We start from the raw sequence: 22,579 nt of genomic DNA, 5'->3' as shown, positions 1-22,579 counted from the left end.
TTATTCCAGTGTTCTGATATATTTAAGTTCAAAGTTTTTATTCTTCAGGGTTCAACAATATCGTTTTTTCAATAATTACTAAACAGAATTCAAAAAGTAAGGTGTCAAATTAAAGTCCCTACTATTTTTGTTCATAATGGCATTATTTTTCTTTTTTTGTTGCGTTTTAGTACCTTAAAACCAACTTAGTTTTTTTTTAAAAAACTTAAATTACTTTAAAAATACTAAAAACACCGACTAGCTATTTTTTTTAAATCACAAAAGGTAGGATACCTTCTTTTAAAGTTTTAATACTGAGGCTTAAACTCAGCTGGAGCGCTGCTGCCGAGCCCTGATAGAAAATCTATAACTTTTACCAGAAAGTCTGTACGTCCATTTAAAACATGTCAATCTTTCATCCAGTTTTTGTAATAATAATTCCAAAGACAACAAGGTACAATATTGTAAGGCAAGTATATCTAAATCACGTCCTAAATATAAATGTAAGCATGCCTTTGACATCTTCCTGTAGTTAAGCATACAATTTTTATTAAACTTATAAATCAATATTTTGTTAATCAGGTGCTGACACTGTACAAGTGTACAAGTGTTATTTTTAATGTTCTCTAATTTAAGAGCTTCGCTATTATGGATGATGTCATCATTGTTTTGAATTATCTATCATTGCACAATACTTAAAGATGATTATTATTGTATGTAAATGTACACAAAAACTTCATCCTAAAATCATTATCTCTTAAGAAAAATCCTTATGACTCATCTTTTTATAAAGAAATGACGGCAAGTTCATTTGTTTGTTTTTGGTTTAAACATTAGAAGCTTTTTATGCAATTCATTCGCTTTTGGGGTTAAGGTTGAATCGTGATTGGTTTGTACAAAAAAAGGAAGAATTAAACCTTTTCATAGATAATTTTAATGTGCACTACACAAGGGGTAATTTTGTATATCAGTATGTGGGGTAGGTGCCTTGTATGAAATAGTTATTCGTCATTTTTTCGACATAAGTCTCTAAATCAAACTACATCTATTTTTTGATATGGAAAACATTGGTATAAAACATTTGATATGTTAGTTTGAGCTGATTTATTTGTACCAAAGCTACTCTATACTTCACATTGTTTGTCCACCAGTCTGTCAGTCCGTAATGCTATTGTAAAAATCCGGTTCCTATGTCATATACACATCTAGTCTATCCATTGTTTTGTCTGTCTGTTTGTTGGTCATGCTACAAAAGGTATAAACTTTATTTTTTGTAAGGTTTTGTAAATTTCAGAGTTTTGCAAATTCTCTCCCTTTCTCTCTTTCTCTTTCTCTCTCCCTTTCTCTTTCTCTCTCTCTCGCTCTCTCTTTCCCTCTCTCTCTCTCTCTCTCTTTTATTTTGTCCATTTTTCCATTCGATGATTTGCTACTTATGTATATTAACATACTTGTTATTGGGTTAATAGGTTGATTATTAAAATATATGCATTATTAAGTATTCACATACAATATATTAAACATACATATATGTATGATTTTTGTAAAATTGGTTGTGTATGATCGACAGTATTGTTTTAGCTTTCTAATGCTTTAATACTCCATAATGGTGTTCATATGATAGTATGATTTGGTATTAATCCAATATTTTTTTTATTTCTTAGTATGCTCATAACTTAAAAGTCTTTGCTATTAAAAGAGCTTTAATTAACAAACAAAAAAATGTTACTGTAAATCTGGTTGATGTTTTAAACATTAATATTCTAGATCTAAAAAATATATTCTATTGTAGGTTACCTCTCTCTCTAATTAGTGGTTTCTGTTTAAAAATCTTCTAAAAGTTTTATATAAATCTTCGAATTTCTATGATTGTCATTTTTCAATCCTTCATTTTTAAGAATTAAAATCAAAATTATATGCTATATGTGATAAAACACTAAAGATGAATGATAAAATTATTTCAGAAAAATGAGTTTATTGGTCAGTTTGGGGATAGGGTTGATTCAGGTAAGGTTTTTTTTCCACATGCAACTTTTTTTCTTTAAATGCTTAGCTTCAACCGCCCATTTTAAATCAATATTTAATTTATATATACTACGCAAATTACTTTTTTAAAAGCGTAGCTTTTTTATAATTAGGGTCGGTCCGTCCGTCCGCCCGAGACGGATAGCTTTTTTCGTTAATTTAGGCATGTTAGAATTATTCTAACGATTCTAAACTTTACATGGTTATTCATGTAGTAGCTAGGTACGATTCAGAAAGCATAGCAACTCTATAATCATTACCAGAATGTCCGTACGTCCATTTCAAACATGTTCTTTTATTTTACTTTTTACTTAAACAACAAATTTTTATGTGATCTAATTATCCAATTGATCTGATTTTTGGTACATTGATTCCTGGGACAACAAAGTACAATATTATAAGCGAAGTAACTCTATAATCAAGTCCTAGAATGTAATTATGTCCATAAACTTTATCCTGTATCAAGCAGTTTATCAACAAATTTACTTACAATTTTGCTTCGACTCTTATACATTTATTTTTTGATTATTCAGTTCTGACACTATACAAGTGTTAATGTCTATTTGTCCTACCATTTCAGTGCTTCGCTTTTATGGATGTTGTTAAATATTCTTTTTATTTGAGCTTCGCCACTATATAACGTTGTCATCCTTGTTTATTTCTATATTATTTGATTATTACAGGACATAATATGAAATTCTATATTTTTTTTCTCTGAAACATAATATTTAATTATCTTGGATTGGAAACTTTTTTCATTCGCAAAAGACAAATGGAAATTAACAAAAAAGCCAATAATTTGTATATTTTTTAGTAGCGAAGCTACTCTGTAATTTCATTTTTGTCTGTCTATTTGTATGTGATTTTCTCTGCTGTCATTGAAGATAGACAAATGATTTTTTTTGGTGAATATACAAAACAAATATTAATACAAAGGTTTCGCGATTTTCTATTATTCTTTTTTTTTTAGATAATAGTGAGTTTATATGATTTGTTGACAATCATCATCTACTTCTTTCTACAGAGACCATGGACCAATCAACAAAGAAAAAGTAAGATTTCAAACTAAATGACAACCTTATCTCAGATGCTATCGCAGTTAGAGGTCTAAGACCGATTTTTTTATTATTATTTGAAATAAATCCATTGTATTGCTTAAAATTGGATTAATTGGCTTCGAAACCGATTAATATCCGCTGGATTAGAACCGGTTCTCAGCAATACTTTAAAAATCCTGTATAGAATCGTATTGTAGTCAATTTTCCATGAATAATAAATAAAAATCATAAAACCAGTTTTGTTAGTCCGGGACTTCGGCCCCCCTTGTAGTAACAAAACTGGTTTTAATCCTGTAATTTTTTGTTTTGATATCCGCGGAAAGCTGTATATTATAGTATTATACGGTGCGATAATAACTATTATTTCTCTAGACGAAGTTCGTGCCAAAAAGATTTTGGAGGATGGAGTATCAGATTCAGTGACCTACAGAGCCGTGCCAATCAAATGCAGAGTCAAAGATAAACTGAAGGAATCAGATAAAAATAAAACACATAATAGTTATTTCTCGCATCGTATTATAAACGGCTTTCCGCGGATATAGAATGTACAATTATAAAATTAAAACTAGTTTTTAAAAACTGGTTTTAATCTTATGGTTGTACATTTTTATATTCGTAGAAAGCTGGATATAATATGATGCTAGATATAGTTTTTTCGTATGGATGAGAACCGGTTCCTATCCTCCGGATTCGAATGAATACAAGAAAGAGTAATATAATTCGGGAAGTAGAATTACCATTACCTCGTAAGGGCAGGATTCTCCTTCGATATAAGTGATTCATCTAAAGAATTATCCGAGAGTAATGGTATGCAATACTCTAACACCCAAGGATATTAGGTTAAGTAACATCCATCAGACAACCAACTCTTTGATTGCAAGACCTATGTCTGAGAAGTCCTAACTGTGCATGGTAATGAGTTGTGCCTGCTTATGGGCAGAGGCATTCCCCCTACTCTTACTATTTTTGTCGCGCAACTGACATAGGTTTTTCTCAGCTCCTACAAAAAATAGAAGGCTGAAACTTTTTGTCAACATTTCCATCAAAATGAAGCATTTAATTATAAGTATAAATATTAATAGTGGTTGAACTGCTTTTAAGCAGCTTTTTAGCCGCTTTTATTTTTTACAACTGATTTTCTCGCCTCCTTTAAAAGATAGAAGGCTGAAAATTCTTTTAACTAATCCCATTCATATGGTTCATGATTAAGTATATTACATCCGTAGCGGTCTGACTGCTTTTAAGCAGCTTTTTAGCCGCATTCACTTTTTATAACATATTTTTTTGGCTCCAACAAAAGATACCCGGCTGAAAATTCTTGTCACTATTCCCATCCATATGGAGCATAAATAAGTATAATACATCCATAGGGGTCGGACTGCTTTTAAGCAGGTTTTTAGCTGCTTTTACTTTTACAACATATTTTTTGGCTCCAACAAAAAATACACGGCTGAAACTTCTTGCCAACATTCCCCCTTCATTATGCACCATAATTAGGTATGAAAAAATCTATGGTAGTCTTTTTACAACTTGGAAATAAAATAACCCTTTTTAAGGTTTTGTGATCTTAAGCTTTTGCATATTCTCTCTTTTTATTTTCTTTGTTATGATAACAGATAATCTGCTCTATAACTCACTTTGTCCGTTCATCTATGTCACAAATTTTTGCTTCACTACTTATGTTGTCATCCTTGTTTTTATTTAATCCATTAAATAAGTCAGCTGTTGATAATTGTAAGTTTAAGTACAGAGCTTTGCTTGGGGAAATCATATCACCTAAAAATTTTGTTGCTAAAACGAAATGGGAGAAAGCGCAAAATGGCACAAAAAAAATGACGTCATACAATAAAGTTGTTCAATGAGAGGCCAGTATAAATTGTTATTGACAAATGGTAAAATATTCACCTCTCCTTGGTTATTTTATCGAATGATGTCATTTTTTTGGTTCCATTTTGCGCTGTCTCTATGTTGCAGCCTATATAATTGTAACTTATATGCGATGAAAGTCAATCGTTATTAAATCTACATAATTTTATTAAAATGAGATAAATTGTTTATCCAAAAAATCAGAAACAATTACAAAGACCACCTTTTTTCTTTCTTATCTTATTTATCACACAACAAATTTTTATATGATCTAATTATCCGATTGATCTGATTTTTGGTATACTGATTCCTGGGACAACAAAGTACAAATTGATAAGCTAAGCAACTCTATAATCAAGTCCTTAAAATGTAAGTATCCTGTATTCAACAGTTTTGCAACAAATTTACATACGTTTTATTCTGCTTATTCAGTTCTGACATTCACAGTTCTAAGTTAATGTTCGTTTATCCTACTGTTTTAGAGCTTCAGTTTTATGGATGTTGTCATCCTTGTTATTTTTTTTAATCATTGTCCATTGTCCTATCCCATTTTGTTTGCTAATAAATATTGAAAATATTAAGGAAAAATAAGGAATCTCAAAAAAGATTTCAGGAATAGTCCCTTTCGTGGCAACGCCCTTTAACGGGCGATTCGTCGTATTTTTAAAATAGCTTTTGATAGGTTATTTTAGGTTAGGTTATGCTATATTGGGTTAGGTGATTTCCCCACAGGGTTAGGCAATTGGCCCCGCATAAGGTAAAAATAGGAGAAAAGCTAATGTGAAAAAAATTTAAAGGCGTTTCCACGAAAGGGACTATACCCAAGATTTCTTCCGTAATAGATATAACTTTTAATCTTTTAGTATGATACTTTTATCCATTTTCAAGTAGTTTCTTCATCCACTTTATCCCATAGTATGTTATAAAGGCTTTTGCAAACATTTTTGGCGGTTTCCCCAATGTTGAATATTGACACTAAACTTAATTTTAGGGGGAAAATGTACTTTTGATTCTTTTTTGGGTTAGGTTAAGTTGAGTTAGGCCTAGAAGAGTCTCAAAGAATGTGATCTCACAGGGTTAGAGTCACTGCAAGACTAGAAAATCTTTTTTTGGATGGAGGTGGGAGTAGAGGTCCATTAATAGGTATAAGTGAAAGAACCTAAAACTTTATTTACATATCATTAGCAGAATAGTTACACTTCTTTGTACCTTTACATTAAACAGGTATACAGGGAATGGTCAATATATATAACTATTAAACCAAGAGAAGGAGGAGACACTGGATTCTAAATTATGCTGGTCCCCAAGGTTTACTGAACACTATCCTTCATTTGTTTGCCTTAGTAACTTTTATTAAATTAAAATTTATTTAATCAAACAAATTCAGTGTCTATAATCTTCTAATGATTATAATTTCCAGAAGGGATTATATTGTTTACCATAATTTGAGGGTTAATATCAACTTAACCTTAATAGTCTTATTACTTGTCAATCTACTGACGACTGCTATATTAAAGTGGCGCTGAAGCCTATAAAATGGCTAAAACAAAGCTCTTATTGCAAAACACTGCCTTTAAAATAAATTAGCGATTGCGCCCCTAGCCTATAGGGAGTATGCTAGGTTACAAGAAAATAGCTTAAAACCATCATAGGATGTGTCTTCTCTCAAAGGCATAACTCAATCTGATAAGTCATTTAAGAGATATTTCGTTTAAACTATTAAAACCTTGCTAAGAAATTTTATACCAATGTTTTTAACCTATTTATGTATTACTATAATCCTATATACTTAGCTCAAACAAGGATGACAACATCAATAAAAGCGAAGCTCTGAAATGGTTGGACAAAGGGGCATTAGCAATTGTAGAGTGTCAGAACTGAACAATCAGAATATAAATATATAGATAATAGGAGTCAAAGCAAAATAGTAAGTAAATTTGTTGAAAAATTGCTTGATGCAGGATAATGTCTAATGACATACTTACATTTTAGGACTTGGTTATAGAGTTGCTTCGCTTATAATATTGTACTTTGTTGTCCCAGAAATCAATATGCCAAAAATCAGATCAATCGGATAATTAGATCATATAAAAAATTGTTGTTAAAAAAGTGTAAAAATCAACATATTGAAAATGGACGTACAGACATTCTGGTAACGATTATAAAGTTGCTACGCTTTCTAAATTGTACCTAACTAATACAGGAATCACCATGCAAAATTTGAAATCGATAAGACAATTATAACGTGCCTAAATTTACTAAAAAACGGTATCAATCACGGACGGACGTAAGGAAGGACGGACCGACCCTAATAATGGAAAAGCTTCGCTTTCAAAAAGAAGGATATAAGATCTATACAAAGTTGAAAGTACGCGACGCATGTGAAAAGTTTTGGTTTAAAAGTTTAGATGATGATACGGGTTTGTAACAAACATTTTAAATGCACAATACGGTCATTGTACTTTCTTAAAATACTAGAGGCTACGCCCCTAGAGGCCTCTAGGGGAACTTGAGAAGAGGGGAGTTGAATTCCAACGGCCAAGTTTAAAAGAAAAGTTTTTAAAAATTGTGCGATTTATTTATGTTGCGTTCAAGTCACTTCGAATATTCATTTTTTTGTGATTTCTCTTGGGAGGATTATGGTACCCTCCCCCAAAATAGTTACAAACCTTCCCGGGACCTATGAGAAGCTACCCTGTTACGGAGAACCCGATCGGTTTAGCGGTTAGCGAGATCCTTCGGTACAGACACACATACAGACAAACACACATCCTGTTATCTTATTGCAAGGATTTGGTATTGTTTATATTCTTTTCAACACTTTGATTTTATAATTACATTGGATGTTAACGAAAACAATGATGACAACATCCATAAGTAGCGAAGCCAAAAAAAACATGGATTGAAAAACGAAATCGTGCTGGAAAAATTTGAATTTATTTCTTTTGATGCAAGAACGAAAAATATAACAACTGAAAATGGCCCTAAATCCGGCTGATTTCTAATGCCGAATATCCGGTATCCGGATTGTTTAAATATCCGGCCCCACTCTACCTAAGATTACAGGTGTCTATTAAGAGCCGAGAAAATCGCATATCCTCCATTGTGTTACGGACGTACAGACAAAATAAATTATAGAGTAGCTTGACTACTATAAGCTAAAACATCACATGACCATTACTAAATCAATCCACCATAAAAAAAAGTTCTAAAAGAGCCATTCTAGAGATCTTTCTTGATATGCAGACAAAAGTACATATACAAATGTACAGGTAAAAGTATAGATACTTAGTATTGTTGATAATTCATCTGGATGGCTATGCAGGCTGACAAAAGTGTGACTACAATGGCGAGTCTTTTCAATTATTGTGTCAAACTTCATGGTAACAGGTAATTTACATTAGCGAAGCCTTTCTACAATTACGGTATGGCTGTCCATAATGAATACCTCTTATCATTAATTTAGGCATGTTAGAATATTAAATGTAAAATCCAGATAACCACCTGCCCCAAATTGCAGAGACCCTTTTGTCTGCTTACATATTGCTTTTTTGTTCTTTTGTATTTCCGAAAATATCTGCCGATTTCAAAGACCCAAAACAATATCGGGAGAAGGTCCCTATCCTGAGTAAAAATTATGGATCATGAAAAGAAAACAAAGTAGTGGGGTTCCGTAGCCTTTCGTATTTCTAGCCCATGTGGGGCAAATTGTCTAACAATGCGGGGGCAATCATTAACATTTACCTAACCTAAAATAACCTATAAAAAGCTATAGTGTAAAAATACGACGAAACCCGCTATTTCTTTTTCTTTCCATGATCAAAAATTACAAATAGATCATGCCCCTCTATTCTTTTACTTCAATTTTAGAATATTCTAAAATCATTCCAAGTCTGTTTTAGCTATTAATCGTAGTTTGAATTTAGCAAATCATTTGATTATAAATTGAAAATCTATATTTGACCAGGGGCAAATTAATTCCATTTGAAATTGCTGAAAATTTTGATATTTTTGTGCCGTAATGTTGGCGTAAAACTTGTTTTGTATTGTAACTAAAGGTACGTGTGTGAGAAGGGGAGAAAATGAGAAAGTGTGTTGTGGGGATATTTTTATTTTGAATTATTTGTCGATGCTGTACGTATTGGTGCAAAAAATGGGGACAAATTTCAAATTGTTTTGGCGTGTGACGTCATACCCCCATCTCTTTTCTAGGGGGTTTCTTTCCTCCTTCCCTTTTCTTTTCCCTCACTTGTGACGTAAATAAACAGCCCCGTCAAATCAATTTAAAAATTGTCCCCATTTTTTGCACCAATACGTACAGCATCTTATTTGTCAGAATCCTAGTTTCTTTGATGAACTTTTTAAATAATTCTTGAATAATTTTAGAAAATGTTTGGGTACTAGAGAAATATTTGGTGAAAATGATGAAGTTCAACCTAATGGAAAGGTAAGAATAGTCTTGTGCAGACAGAAAAACAATTTTGCCTCTAACTTTCAAAAGAAAATAATAACATTATCTTTTAATAAATTTTGCAGTAGAAGAAAAGGTTATACAAAAATTTTATATTTTATAATAATATTTACCTCTTAAATACTTTTTGATTAAAAAAAGTGTCTTAAACTATAATAAGATATTTAAGAAGCTAACTCTAGTAGGATATAACTGTCATATAAAGATATACTTACTAGAGCTTATAATATATCTTATTTAGATATTTAAGAAGCTAACTCTAGGAGGATATAACTGTCATATAAAGATATACTTACTAGAGCTTATAATATATCTTATTTAGATATTTAATAAGCTCTAGTAGGATATAACTGTCATATAAAGATATACTTACTAGAGCTTGTAATATATCTTATTTAGATATTTAAGAAGCTAACTCTAGGATGATATAACTGTCATATAAAGATATACTTACTAGAGCTTATAATATATCTTATTTAGATATTTAAGAAGCTAACTCTAGTAGGATATAACTGTCATATAAAGATATACTTACAAGAGCTTATAATATATCTTATTTAGATATTTAATAAGCTAACTCTAGGATGATATAACTGTCATATAAAGATATACTTACTAGAGCTTATAATATATCTTATTTAGATATTTAAGAAGCTAACTCTAGTAGGATATAACTGTCATATAAAGATATACTTACAAGAGCTTATAATATATCTTATTTAGATATTTAAGAAGCTAACTCTAGTAGGATATAACTGTCATATAAAGATATACTTACTAGAGCTTATAATATATCTTATTTAGATATTTAATAAGCTAACTCTAGTAGGATATAACTGTCATATAAAGATATACTTACTAGAGCTTATAATATATCTTATTTAGATATTTAATAAGCTCTAGTAGGATATAACTGTCATATAAAGATATACTTACTAGAGCTTGTAATATATCTTATTTAGATATTTAATAAGCTAACTCTAGTAGGATATAACTGTCATATAAAGATATACTTACTAGAGCTTATAATATATCTTATTTAGATATTTAATAAGCTAACTCTAGGATGATATAACTGTCATATAAAGATATACTTACTAGAGCTTATAATATATCTTATTTAGATATTTAAGAAGCTAACTCTAGGATGATATAACTGTCATATAAAGATATACTTACTAGAGCTTATAATATATCTTATTTAGATATTTAAGAAGCTAACTCTAGTAGGATATAACTGTCATATAAAGATATACTTACAAGAGCTTATAATATATCTTATTTAGATATTTAAGAAGCTAACTCTAGGATGATATAACTGTCATATAAAGATATACTTACTAGAGCTTATAATATATCTTATTTAGATATTTAAGAAGCTAACTCTAGTAGGATATAACTGTCATATAAAGATATACTTACTAGAGCTTATAATATATCTTATTTAGATATTTAAGAAGCTAACTCTAGTAGGATATAACTGTCATATAAAGATATACTTACTAGAGCTTGTAATATATCTTATTTAGATATTTAAGAAGCTAACTCTAGGATGATATAACTGTCATATAAAGATATACTTACTAGAGCTTGTAATATATCTTATTTAGATATTTAAGAAGCTAACTCTAGGATGATATAACTGTCATATAAAGATATACTTACTAGAGCTTATAATATATCTTATTTAGATATTTAATAAGCTAACTCTAGGATGATATAACTGTCATATAAAGATATACTTACTAGAGCTTATAATATATCTTATTTAGATATTTAAGAAGCTAACTCTAGTAGGATATAACTGTCATATAAAGATATACTTACAAGAGCTTATAATATATCTTATTTAGATATTTAAGAAGCTAACTCTAGGATGATATAACTGTCATATAAAGATATACTTACTAGAGCTTATAATATATCTTATTTAGATATTTAAGAAGCTAACTCTAGTAGGATATAACTGTCATATAAAGATATACTTACAAGAGCTTATAATATATCTTATTTAGATATTTAAGAAGCTAACTCTAGGATGATATAACTGTCATATAAAGATATACTTACTAGAGCTTATAATATATCTTATTTAGATATTTAAGAAGCTAACTCTAGTAGGATATAACTGTCATATAAAGATATACTTACTAGAGCTTATAATATATCTTATTTAGATATTTAAGAAGCTAACTCTAGTAGGATATAACTGTCATATAAAGATATACTTACTAGAGCTTATAATATATCTTATTTAGATATTTAATAAGCTCTAGTAGGATATAACTGTCATATAAAGATATACTTAAAGGGTGTTTAAAAAAAAACCAATCGCTTCACTCTTTTCAATATAAACCCTACAGTTTTAGTCATAAACTAAAAAAAAATGACACAAATCATGTCCAAGCAATGACAATGAGAAAGCACTATTGAATTTTGATTTCTACTCACCTATCCTGAGCACTACAGCTCGAGTCCTAGCTCTTGTGGAGAATTTTTCCTTACATGGAGATTAAAAATCAACAAATCGTCTTAAGTACTTAAAATCTTGTAGATAGACCCTATAATGTTTAGAATTTTTGATGGAGCATGTAAAAACCTTTCTATAGACACCTTAACTAGGTTTCTAACTCAATCCTAGCCAATTTGGCATAAAAAAGACAGACCCATCAAACATTTAGACATGATGGGTCTCTCTAGTTTATGATGTTTGACAGATCTTTCTTTTTGATGTAAAAATGGCTAAGATTGTGTTAGAAATCTGGTTAAGGTGTCTATATAAAGGTCTATATATGCCCCATCAAAAATTCTAAACATTATGGGTTCTATCTACAAGATTTTAAGTATTTAAGACGGTTTGTTCTTTTTTTTAACACAGAACAGTCATGTCTCAATGTTTGATGGATTTGTCTTTTTTATGCCAAATTGGCAAGGATTGAGTCAGAAATCTGGTTAAGGCGTCTATAGAAAGGTCTTTATATGCCCCATCAAAAACTTTAAACATTATGGAGTTTAACTACAAGATTTCAAGTACTTTAGACAGTTTATTCTTTTCTTAAAAAAGACAAAACTGACTTAATTTGTTATAAAATATGCACCCTAAACGTAGAGAAAAATTTTCAACAATGGCTAGGCCTCGAGCTGTAGTGCTCAGGAGAGGTGAGTAGAAATCAAAATTCAATTATGTTTTCTCATTGGCATTGCTTGGACATGATTTGGGTCATTTTTTGTTAGTTTTTGACCAAAACTGTAGGGTTTATATTGAAAAGAGTGAAGCGATTGGTTTTTTTTTAAACACCCTTTACTAGAGCTTATAATATATCTTATTTAGATATTTAAGAAGCTAACTCTAGTAGGATATAACTGTCATATAAAGATATACTTACTAGAGCTTATAATATATCTTATTTAGATATTTAAGAAGCTAACTCTAGGATGATATAACTGTCATATAAAGATATACTTACTAGAGCTTGTAATATATCTTATTTAGATATTTAAGAAGCTAACTCTAGTAGGATATAACTGTCATATAAAGATATACTTACAAGAGCTTATAATATATCTTATTTAGATATTTAAGAAGCTAACTCTAGGATGATATAACTGTCATATAAAGATATACTTACTAGAGCTTATAATATATCTTATTTAGATATTTAAGAAGCTAACTCTAGGATGATATAACTGTCATATAAAGATATACTTACTAGAGCTTATAATATATCTTATTTAGATATTTAATAAGCTAACTCTAGGATGATATAACTGTCATATAAAGATATACTTACTAGAGCTTGTAATATATCTTATTTAGATATTTAAGAAGCTAACTCTAGTAGGATATAACTGTCATATAAAGATATACTTACAAGAGCTTATAATATATCTTATTTAGATATTTAAGAAGCTAACTCTAGGATGATATAACTGTCATATAAAGATATACTTACTAGAGCTTATAATATATCTTATTTAGATATTTAAGAAGCTAACTCTAGGATGATATAACTGTCATATAAAGATATACTTACTAGAGCTTATAATATATCTTATTTAGATATTTAAGAAGCTAACTCTAGTAGGATATAACTGTCATATAAAGATATACTTACAAGAGCTTATAATATATCTTATTTAGATATTTAATAAGCTAACTCTAGGATGATATAACTGTCATATAAAGATATACTTACTAGAGCTTATAATATATCTTATTTAGATATTTAAGAAGCTAACTCTAGTAGGATATAACTGTCATATAAAGATATACTTACTAGAGCTTGTAATATATCTTATTTAGATATTTAAGAAGCTAACTCTAGTAGGATATAACTGTCATATAAAGATATACTTACTAGAGCTTATAATATATCTTATTTAGATATTTAAGAAGCTAACTCTAGTAGGATATAACTGTCATATAAAGATATACTTACTAGAGCTTATAATATATCTTATTTAGATATTTAATAAGCTCTAGTAGGATATAACTGTCATATAAAGATATACTTACTAGAGCTTATAATATATCTTATTTAGATATTTAAGAAGCTAACTCTAGTAGGATATAACTGTCATATAAAGATATACTTACTAGAGCTTATAATATATCTTATTTAGATATTTAATAAGCTAACTCTAGGATGATATAACTGTCATATAAAGATATACTTACTAGAGCTTGTAATATATCTTATTTAGATATTTAAGAAGCTAACTCTAGTAGGATATAACTGTCATATAAAGATATACTTACTAGAGCTTATAATATATCTTATTTAGATATTTAAGAAGCTAACTCTAGTAGGATATAACTGTCATATAAAGATATACTTACTAGAGCTTATAATATATCTTATTTAGATATTTAAGAAGCTAACTCTAGTAGGATATAACTGTCATATAAAGATATACTTACTAGAGCTTGTAATATATCTTATTTAGATATTTAATAAGCTAACTCTAGGATGATATAACTGTCATATAAAGATATACTTACTAGAGCTTATAATATATCTTATTTAGATATTTAAGAAGCTAACTCTAGGATGATATAACTGTCATATAAAGATATACTTACTAGAGCTTATAATATATCTTATTTAGATATGTAATAAGCTAACTCTAGGATGATATAACTGTCATATAAAGATATACTTACTAGAGCTTATAATATATCTTATTTAGATATTTAATAAGCTAACTCTAGGATGATATAACTGTCATATAAAGATATACTTACTAGAGCTTATAATATATCTTATTTAGATATTCAATAAGCTCTAGTAGGATATAACTGTCATATAAAGATATACTTACTAGAGCTTATAATATATCTTATTTAGATATTTAAGAAGCTAACTCTAGTAGGATATAACTGTCATATAAAGATATACTTACTAGAGCTTGTAATATATCTTATTTAGATATTTAAGAATCTAACTCTAGTAGGATATAACTGTCATATAAAGATATACTTACTAGAGCTTATAATATATCTTATTTAGATATTTAAGAAGCTAACTCTAGTAGGATATAACTGTCATATAAAGATATACTTACTAGAGCTTATAATATATCTTATTTAGATATTTAAGAAGCTAACTCTAGGATGATATAACTGTCATATAAAGATATACTTACTAGAGCTTATAATATATCTTATTTAGATATTTAAGAAGCTAACTCTAGGATGATATAACTGTCATATAAAGATATACTTACTAGAGCTTATAATATATCTTATTTAGATATTTAAGAAGCTAACTCTAGTAGGATATAACTGTCATATAAAGATATACTTACTAGAGCTTATAATATATCTTATTTAGATATTTAAGAAGCTAACTCTAGGATGATATAACTGTCATATAAAGATATACTTACTAGAGCTTATAATATATCTTATTTAGATATTTAAGAAGCTAACTCTAGTAGGATATAACTGTCATATAAAGATATACTTACTAGAGCTTATAATATATCTTATTTAGATATTTAAGAAGCTAACTCTAGGATGATATAACTGTCATATAAAGATATACTTACTAGAGCTTATAATATATCTTATTTAGATATTTAAGAAGCTAACTCTAGGATGATATAACTGTCATATAAAGATATACTTACTAGAGCTTATAATATATCTTATTTAGATATTTAAGAAGCTAACTCTAGTAGGATATAACTGTCATATAAAGATATACTTACTAGAGCTTATAATATATCTTATTTAGATATTTAAGAAGCTAACTCTAGTAGGATATAACTGTCATATAAAGATATACTTACTAGAGCTTATAATATATCTTATTTAGATATTTAAGAAGCTAACTCTAGTAGGATATAACTGTCATATAAAGATATACTTACTAGAGCTTGTAATATATCTTATTTAGATATTTAATAAGCTAACTCTAGGATGATATAACTGTCATATAAAGATATACTTACTAGAGCTTATAATATATCTTATTTAGATATTTAAGAAGCTAACTCTAGTAGGATATAACTGTCATATAAAGATATACTTACTAGAGCTTATAATATATCTTATTTAGATATTTAAGAAGCTAACTCTAGTAGGATATAACTGTCATATAAAGATATACTTACTAGAGCTTATAATATATCTTATTTAGATATTTAAGAAGCTAACTCTAGGATGATATAACTGTCATATAAAGATATACTTACTAGAGCTTATAATATATCTTATTTAGATATTTAAGAAGCTAACTCTAGTAGGATATAACTGTCATATAAAGATATACTTACTAGAGCTTATAATATATCTTATTTAGATATTTAAGAAGCTAACTCTAGTAGGATATAACTGTCATATAAAGATATACTTACTAGAGCTTATAATATATCTTATTTAGATATTTAAGAAGCTAACTCTAGTAGGATATAACTGTCATATAAAGATATACTTACAAGAGCTTATAATATATCTTATTTAGATATTTAAGAAGCTAACTCTAGGATGATATAACTGTCATATAAAGATATACTTACTAGAGCTTATAATATATCTTATTTAGATATTTAAGAAGCTAACTCTAGGAGGATATAACTGGCAATCATATAACGATGTGCATATCAGGGCCCAAAACATAGGCAGAGGTTTCAGATCCATAGGAGTCCAACCATATGAAAAGGTAACATTTGGAAAACAAACATGAGAAATATAAATTTTAACCTTTTTAGTAGTGAAGCTACTCTATCATTCAATTTGTCTGTATGTCCGTCCATCAGTCCGTAAGCCTTTGGAAATTTGAGTTTCTTGGTTTCTGTTCAAGATTTTTTCCATTAATAAATTCTTGTCAATTGCCACATTATAATTTATCGTTTAAATGAATTAAAATGTTTATTCATACTAAGATAATTATTATGAAAAGTGAGGGGAGAAAGTCGCTCAAAAAATTCTGACGTCATAAAAATGATTGATGAGGAGAGGAGGAGAAGGAAAGAAACGTCTAAAAAAGAGATGGATAATCCTTCATTTATATGACGTCACATGCTAATTTTTTGAGTGACTTTCTCCATCACCTTTAAAAAATAAATTGTTTCATTTAAATATATTTACTGTTTAGATTGTTGTGTATGCAAACACCTGTGCTGACTGGATGACCACTTCCATAGCTTGCTTTCAACACAGTATCTCAATTGTCACTATTTATACAAATCTAGGTAATTATAATCTTGTTTTTGATTAACAAGAAATGTTACGTCCATTAGTAGCGTATATGTTAAAGGTTTAGTGAAAGAAAGGGATACATAATGGCGTGAAACAATAGGGAGAAGATGAAAAGGGATGGGGAATAGAAGGGGAAGGGCATTTTAATTTACTTAGGGTTTTTCAGTGCTGTGCCTCCAGATTATTTTTGGTCGTCCCTGTTTACGTTTACCAGTGCAGTGGTGGGGTTTTGGAATTTTTGAAATCCATTCTGAGCACAAGTACTAGCCATCTTAGTCTTTTATATTTCACTTCTAGTTCAATACAAACGGGGTGTTAGGTTAGAAATCTTGAGAAAACCAACCCATTGAAAATCACAATAATTGGTTATATTTGTAGAATAAATGCACTAACAACAAGGATGACAACATCCATAAAAGCGAAGCACTGAAACGGTAGGACAAACGGACATTAACACTTGTATAGTGTCAGAACTGAATAATCATAATATAAATGTATAAGAGTCCAAGCAAAAGTGTAAGTAAATTTGTTGAAAAACTGCTTTAAACAGAATAATGTTTATGGACATCAGGGGCGTCCAAGCTTTTTTTATTTGGGGGAGGGGTAATATTTCTAAATTGTACCTTACTACTAAAGGAATCGCCATGCAAAATTTGAAATCGATAGGACAATTCTAACATGCCTAAATTAACAAAAAAGCTATCCGTTACGGACGGACGTACGGACGAACGGACCGACGCTAATTATAGAAAAGCCTCGCTATTAAAAACATTATATATAGAAATTGGTATGTATAGATCTGTATTTAATTAATCTAATTGAAAGTTGAGACTTGTGCAAGGGCCTCCCACTTCAGGATTTGCAACCAACAAACTTTTTAATTTAATTTATTAATGTTTATTTTGTTTATATCTCTATTTGTTTATCATTCAACTATATTTCTCCCACTTCGCCACTAGCTTTGGGGCTCTGAAGTCTAAGGGCAGGAAGGGTGAAGGTGACAAAATAGAAAATAGCCTAAAACTATCGCAAAACCTTAGTCTGAAATTTTTAAGTCTAAACAATCTCGGGACATATGTGAGGTTATCAAAAATTTGAGAACCCAACCGGTTCAGTGGTTAGCTAAAACAAAGATAAAATAGTGCTGCACTCCGAGCATCTAGGGACTCAATGTTTTCTTTAGGAAAGGTAGGTGTATCACATGGAATAACCCAAACTAGCTGTTAGGCGGTTTTATCACTTTCTTGTCTATCTAGGAGAGGAAGATGTATCACATGGAATAACCCAAACTAGCTGTTAGGCGGTTTTATCACTTTCTTGTCTATCTAGGAGAGGAAGGTGTATCACATGGAATAATCCAAACTAGCTGTTAGGCGGTTTTATCACTTTCTTGTCTATTTAGGAGAGGAAGGTGTATAACATGGAATAACCCAAACTAGCTGTTAGGCGGTTATATCACTTTCTTGTCTATCTAGGAGAGGAATGTGTATCACATGGAATAACCCAAACTAGCTGTTAGGCGGTTTTATCACTATCTTGTCTATTTAGGAGAGGAAGGTGTATCACATGGAATAACCCAAACTAGCTGTTAAACGGCTTCATCACTTTCTTACCTATCTAGGAGAGGAAGGTGTATCACATGGAATAAACCAAACTAGCTGTTAAACGGCTTCATCACTTTCTTGTCTATTTAGGAGAGGAAGGTGTATCAAATAGAATAATCCAAACTAGCTGTTAAACGGCTTCATCACTTTCTTATCTATTTAGCAGAGGAAGGTGTATCACATGGACTAACCCAAAGCTGTTAAGTAGTTTCATTTCTTTGTTATTTACCTAGGAGAGGAAGGTGTATCACATTGAATAACCCAAAATAGCTGTTAAGCGGCTTTATCACTTTCTATTCAGCAGAGGAAGGTGTATTAAATAGAATCCAGCTTAATATCAGTGTTATAACTTTTTACCTATCTAGGTGAGGAAGGTGTATCACATGGAATAACCCAAACCAACTCGAAAGTGGTGGTAGCATCTGAAGAACTAATACCTAGGAACAGCTTTAAAATATTGGATATGCATTAATGCAATAATTCAAAGAAACTTAATGTACAATTTCTTTAGAAATACGGACCGACGGACCAAGTTAATTATACCCTGGATGATCATTAGTATACGGAATCTTCACAAAAATATTTAGCAAATACCATTCAAGAAAATCACATCTACCCAATATTATTATATACGGATTGGCGGACGGACACACAAGGTAAATTATAGAGTAGTCTTTCCTTGTTCAAAGATATATAAGTTGGAAAGAATTTTAATGTTAGAGGGAGATTTGAAACCTGCATGAAATTTTAAAATTTTTTTAAAAATTCGATTTTTATATAATTCTTTATATAAAAGCGGAAATACAATTTAAGTTGATTAATTTTGACATCTGTGATTGGTGGATTGAAAATTATCTGCGCCCTTGGAGAAGCTTACGTGTCGCACATCATTAAACCAATTAGAGCGCAGGTAGTTTCCGATCCACCTATCCTATTGGTCAAAATTTATGAGCTGAAATTGTATTTCTGCTTTTAGATAAAAAAATATACAAAAAACTAACTTTATAAAAAAAAATCCTTAAAATTTGATGTAGATTTCAAATCTCCCTGTAACATTAAAATTCCTTGCAATTATATATCCTATTGTTCATTATAGAGTTATTTGAGATAAGGAAGGGCCACTTAAAGTTAAGATAGTATCTGTTCTCTCACCCTTCCTTACTTTTAAATTTTAATTTCAAATTTAAAAAAGAGCGACGGGGGGTAGAGGGGGGAGTATTTTAACCCTGTAGGGCTACCCATTATTTAATATAACCTAACCTGACCTAAATAAATAAACACACACACAAAAAAAAGTACTCCCCCCCCCCCCATTATTTTTAATTTACAACCATAAAGTTAATTTTGAAGCTGGCTGATATTCCAGGTTGATTAAAGTGTTGCCAAGTGCCCCCTTTGTGAATACAGTTATCATAATCCCCAGCCATAATCCTCAACCTAAACCTCATGTGCCAAATGTAAGTAAATCAGTAGCATGCAAATTTATATGAAAGTTGTTCATTTTCTGTTCATATAATCTAAGCAAATTTTTTGTCTAGGTTACTTTTAAGAATGTATGTGATTGTACAAAATACCTAAAAACATAAGATCTAATAGATGTTACTTTCAAGGATGCATGTGATGGTCCAAAGACCTAAAAGACAAAAGATTTATTTGAACTAAGATTTAACATATAATTCCTGCCTAACCCCAATGGGGCTAACCTGCATCCAATATATCTAACCTAACCTAAACAAAGGTTAAATACTAATGAAAAAAAATTAGGTATTAATATATTTGATGCTTGTCTTTTAAAATGAGTTTAAAAAGTTAAAAGGAACTGTCTCTATCAATTACAGTAAACTAGCAGACAAAATTATAAAGGAAAATATCCGCAAAAATAGAATATTTTCAGTAAGAAATTGATATGATATTAAGGAAAAATTATACAATTTTATTATAATTGGTAAAATTAGATACTTTCTTTATATTCATTCGTAGTTATTTGTAATTGCTTAAATATATAGCCATCCTAATATGAAAGTAAGAGGATGTGTGTCTGTCTTTCTGTGTGTCTGTTAGCTAACTGCTCTACCGATATGGTTTTTCTTAACATTGAATCATCTTTTAGGTCCAAAAAATAACAATTTTGGGTAGGTTACCTTCAGTCTCCCATGAGAAATCGCCCAACTTTACTTTTAAAACTAAAATCAAGTTTGAGGGGTCGACTTTCACCTTCCCCCTTCACTCAAGTGCCCCTAGAGGCCTCTAGTGGCCTAGCTGCTAGTTTAACATATTCTAATAAAATGTATTTATTTAGGTAATGTTTTACACAATTGATGATGTTGCTCTAATGGGAGGAGAGTAAGTTTTTAAAAAGAAAAAAAAATTAAATAAAAATGATATATAACTTTTAGCAAACAATATAGATGACCATTGACCAAGATGACAACATCTAAAAAAGCAAAGCTCAAAATATCAATAAATCAGCCGTACAAACGAACATTGGCAAATAATATTCAACATTCTTTAGCAGTCTAAACAAAATTACGTATAAATCAGCATGTTTTCAAAGGACTTATGGACTTTAGGTAATAGCCAAAGAGTTGCTATGCTTTTAAATTGAGCCTGACTTTTACAGAAATGTTGATGCAAAGTTTGAAATTTATAGGACAATTCTAACATGATTCATCAACTACATATGTGTATATTTCTCACACTAATTTTTTGAAACGATATGCCAGATGCTACCTGATAATAAAAAACTATAATTAAAAAACATCTATTCTTTTTCAGGGCTGCCAAATTTGAAGAATGTCCCCCCCAGCCCGAGGATACAGCTATCATTATGTACACTAGTGGTTCTACAGGAGTACCCAAGGGTGTTGTACTAACTCATTATAATATCTTACAGGTATCTCTATCTAATATATCAACTAGAGGATACAGAGCTATCATTATGTACACTAGTGGTTCTACAGGAGTACCCAAGGGTGTTGTACTAACTCATAATAATATCTTACAGGTATCTCTATCTTATCTATCAACTAGAGGATACACCTATTATTATGTACACTAGTGGTTCTACAGGAGTACCCAAGGGTGTTGTACTAACTCATAATAATATCTTACAGGTATCTCTATCTAATCTATCAACTAGAGGATACAGCTATTATTATGTACACTAGTGGTTCTACAGGAGTACCCAAGGGTGTTGTACTAACTCATAATAATATCTTATAGGTATCTCTATCTAATCTATCAACTAGAGGATACAGCTATTATTATGTACACTAGTGGTTCTACAGGAGTACCCAAGGGTGTTGTACTAACTCATAATAATATCTTACAGGTATCTCTATCTAATCTATCAACTAGAGGATACAGCTATTATTATGTACACTAGTGGTTCTACAGGAGTACCCAAGGGTGTTGTACTAACTCATAATAATATCTTACAGGTATCTCTATCTAATCTATCAACTAGAGGATACAGCTATTATTATGTACACTAGTGGCTCTACAGGAGTACCCAAGGGTGTTGTACTTACTCATAATAATATCTTACAGATATATCTATCTAATCTATCAACTAGAGGATACAAAGATATTATTATGTACACTAGTGGTTCTACAGGAGTACCCAAGGGTGTTGTACTTACTCATAATAATATCTTATAGGTATATCTATCTAATCTATCAACTATAGGATACAGAGCTATTATTATGTACACTAGTGGCTCTACAGGAGTACCCAAGGGTGTTGTACTTACTCAGAATAATATCTTACAGGTATCTCTATCTAATCTATCAACTAGATGATACAGATATATTATTATGTACACTAGTGGTTCTACAGGAGTACCCAAGGGTGTTGTACTTACTCATAACAATA

General features: G+C 30.0%; 1 protein-coding gene across 1 annotated transcript in view; it reads left to right on the top strand.

Annotated features, from left to right (window-relative positions):
• The first annotated feature begins 1,883 nt into the window (after nt 1–1,883).
• Nucleotides 1,884–22,579, top strand: part of LOC145313080 (fatty acid CoA ligase Acsl3-like) — a 44,927-nt gene continuing 24,231 nt past the window's right edge. Inside the window, exons 1-11 of the mRNA XM_080152346.1 lie at nt 1,884–1,983; nt 2,972–3,053; nt 3,432–3,530; nt 8,252–8,315; nt 9,312–9,372; nt 16,446–16,562; nt 16,998–17,094; nt 19,071–19,147; nt 20,073–20,162; nt 21,005–21,048; nt 21,481–21,598. Of these exons, the coding sequence (XP_080008472.1) occupies nt 1,945–1,983; nt 2,972–3,053; nt 3,432–3,530; nt 8,252–8,315; nt 9,312–9,372; nt 16,446–16,562; nt 16,998–17,094; nt 19,071–19,147; nt 20,073–20,162; nt 21,005–21,048; nt 21,481–21,598 (888 nt within the window). The 5' untranslated portion in view covers nt 1,884–1,944. The remainder of the gene's footprint in view (nt 1,984–2,971; nt 3,054–3,431; nt 3,531–8,251; nt 8,316–9,311; nt 9,373–16,445; nt 16,563–16,997; nt 17,095–19,070; nt 19,148–20,072; nt 20,163–21,004; nt 21,049–21,480; nt 21,599–22,579) is intronic.

The sequence above is a fragment of the Acartia tonsa genome, chromosome 3, assembly GCF_053477335.1.
Source record: "Acartia tonsa isolate MP-2025a chromosome 3, ASM5347733v1, whole genome shotgun sequence".
Classification (NCBI taxonomy): Eukaryota; Metazoa; Arthropoda; class Copepoda; order Calanoida; family Acartiidae; genus Acartia; species Acartia tonsa.
The sequence above is the reverse complement of the archived record's forward strand: the minus strand, read 5'-3'. Positions and strand labels throughout refer to the sequence as shown.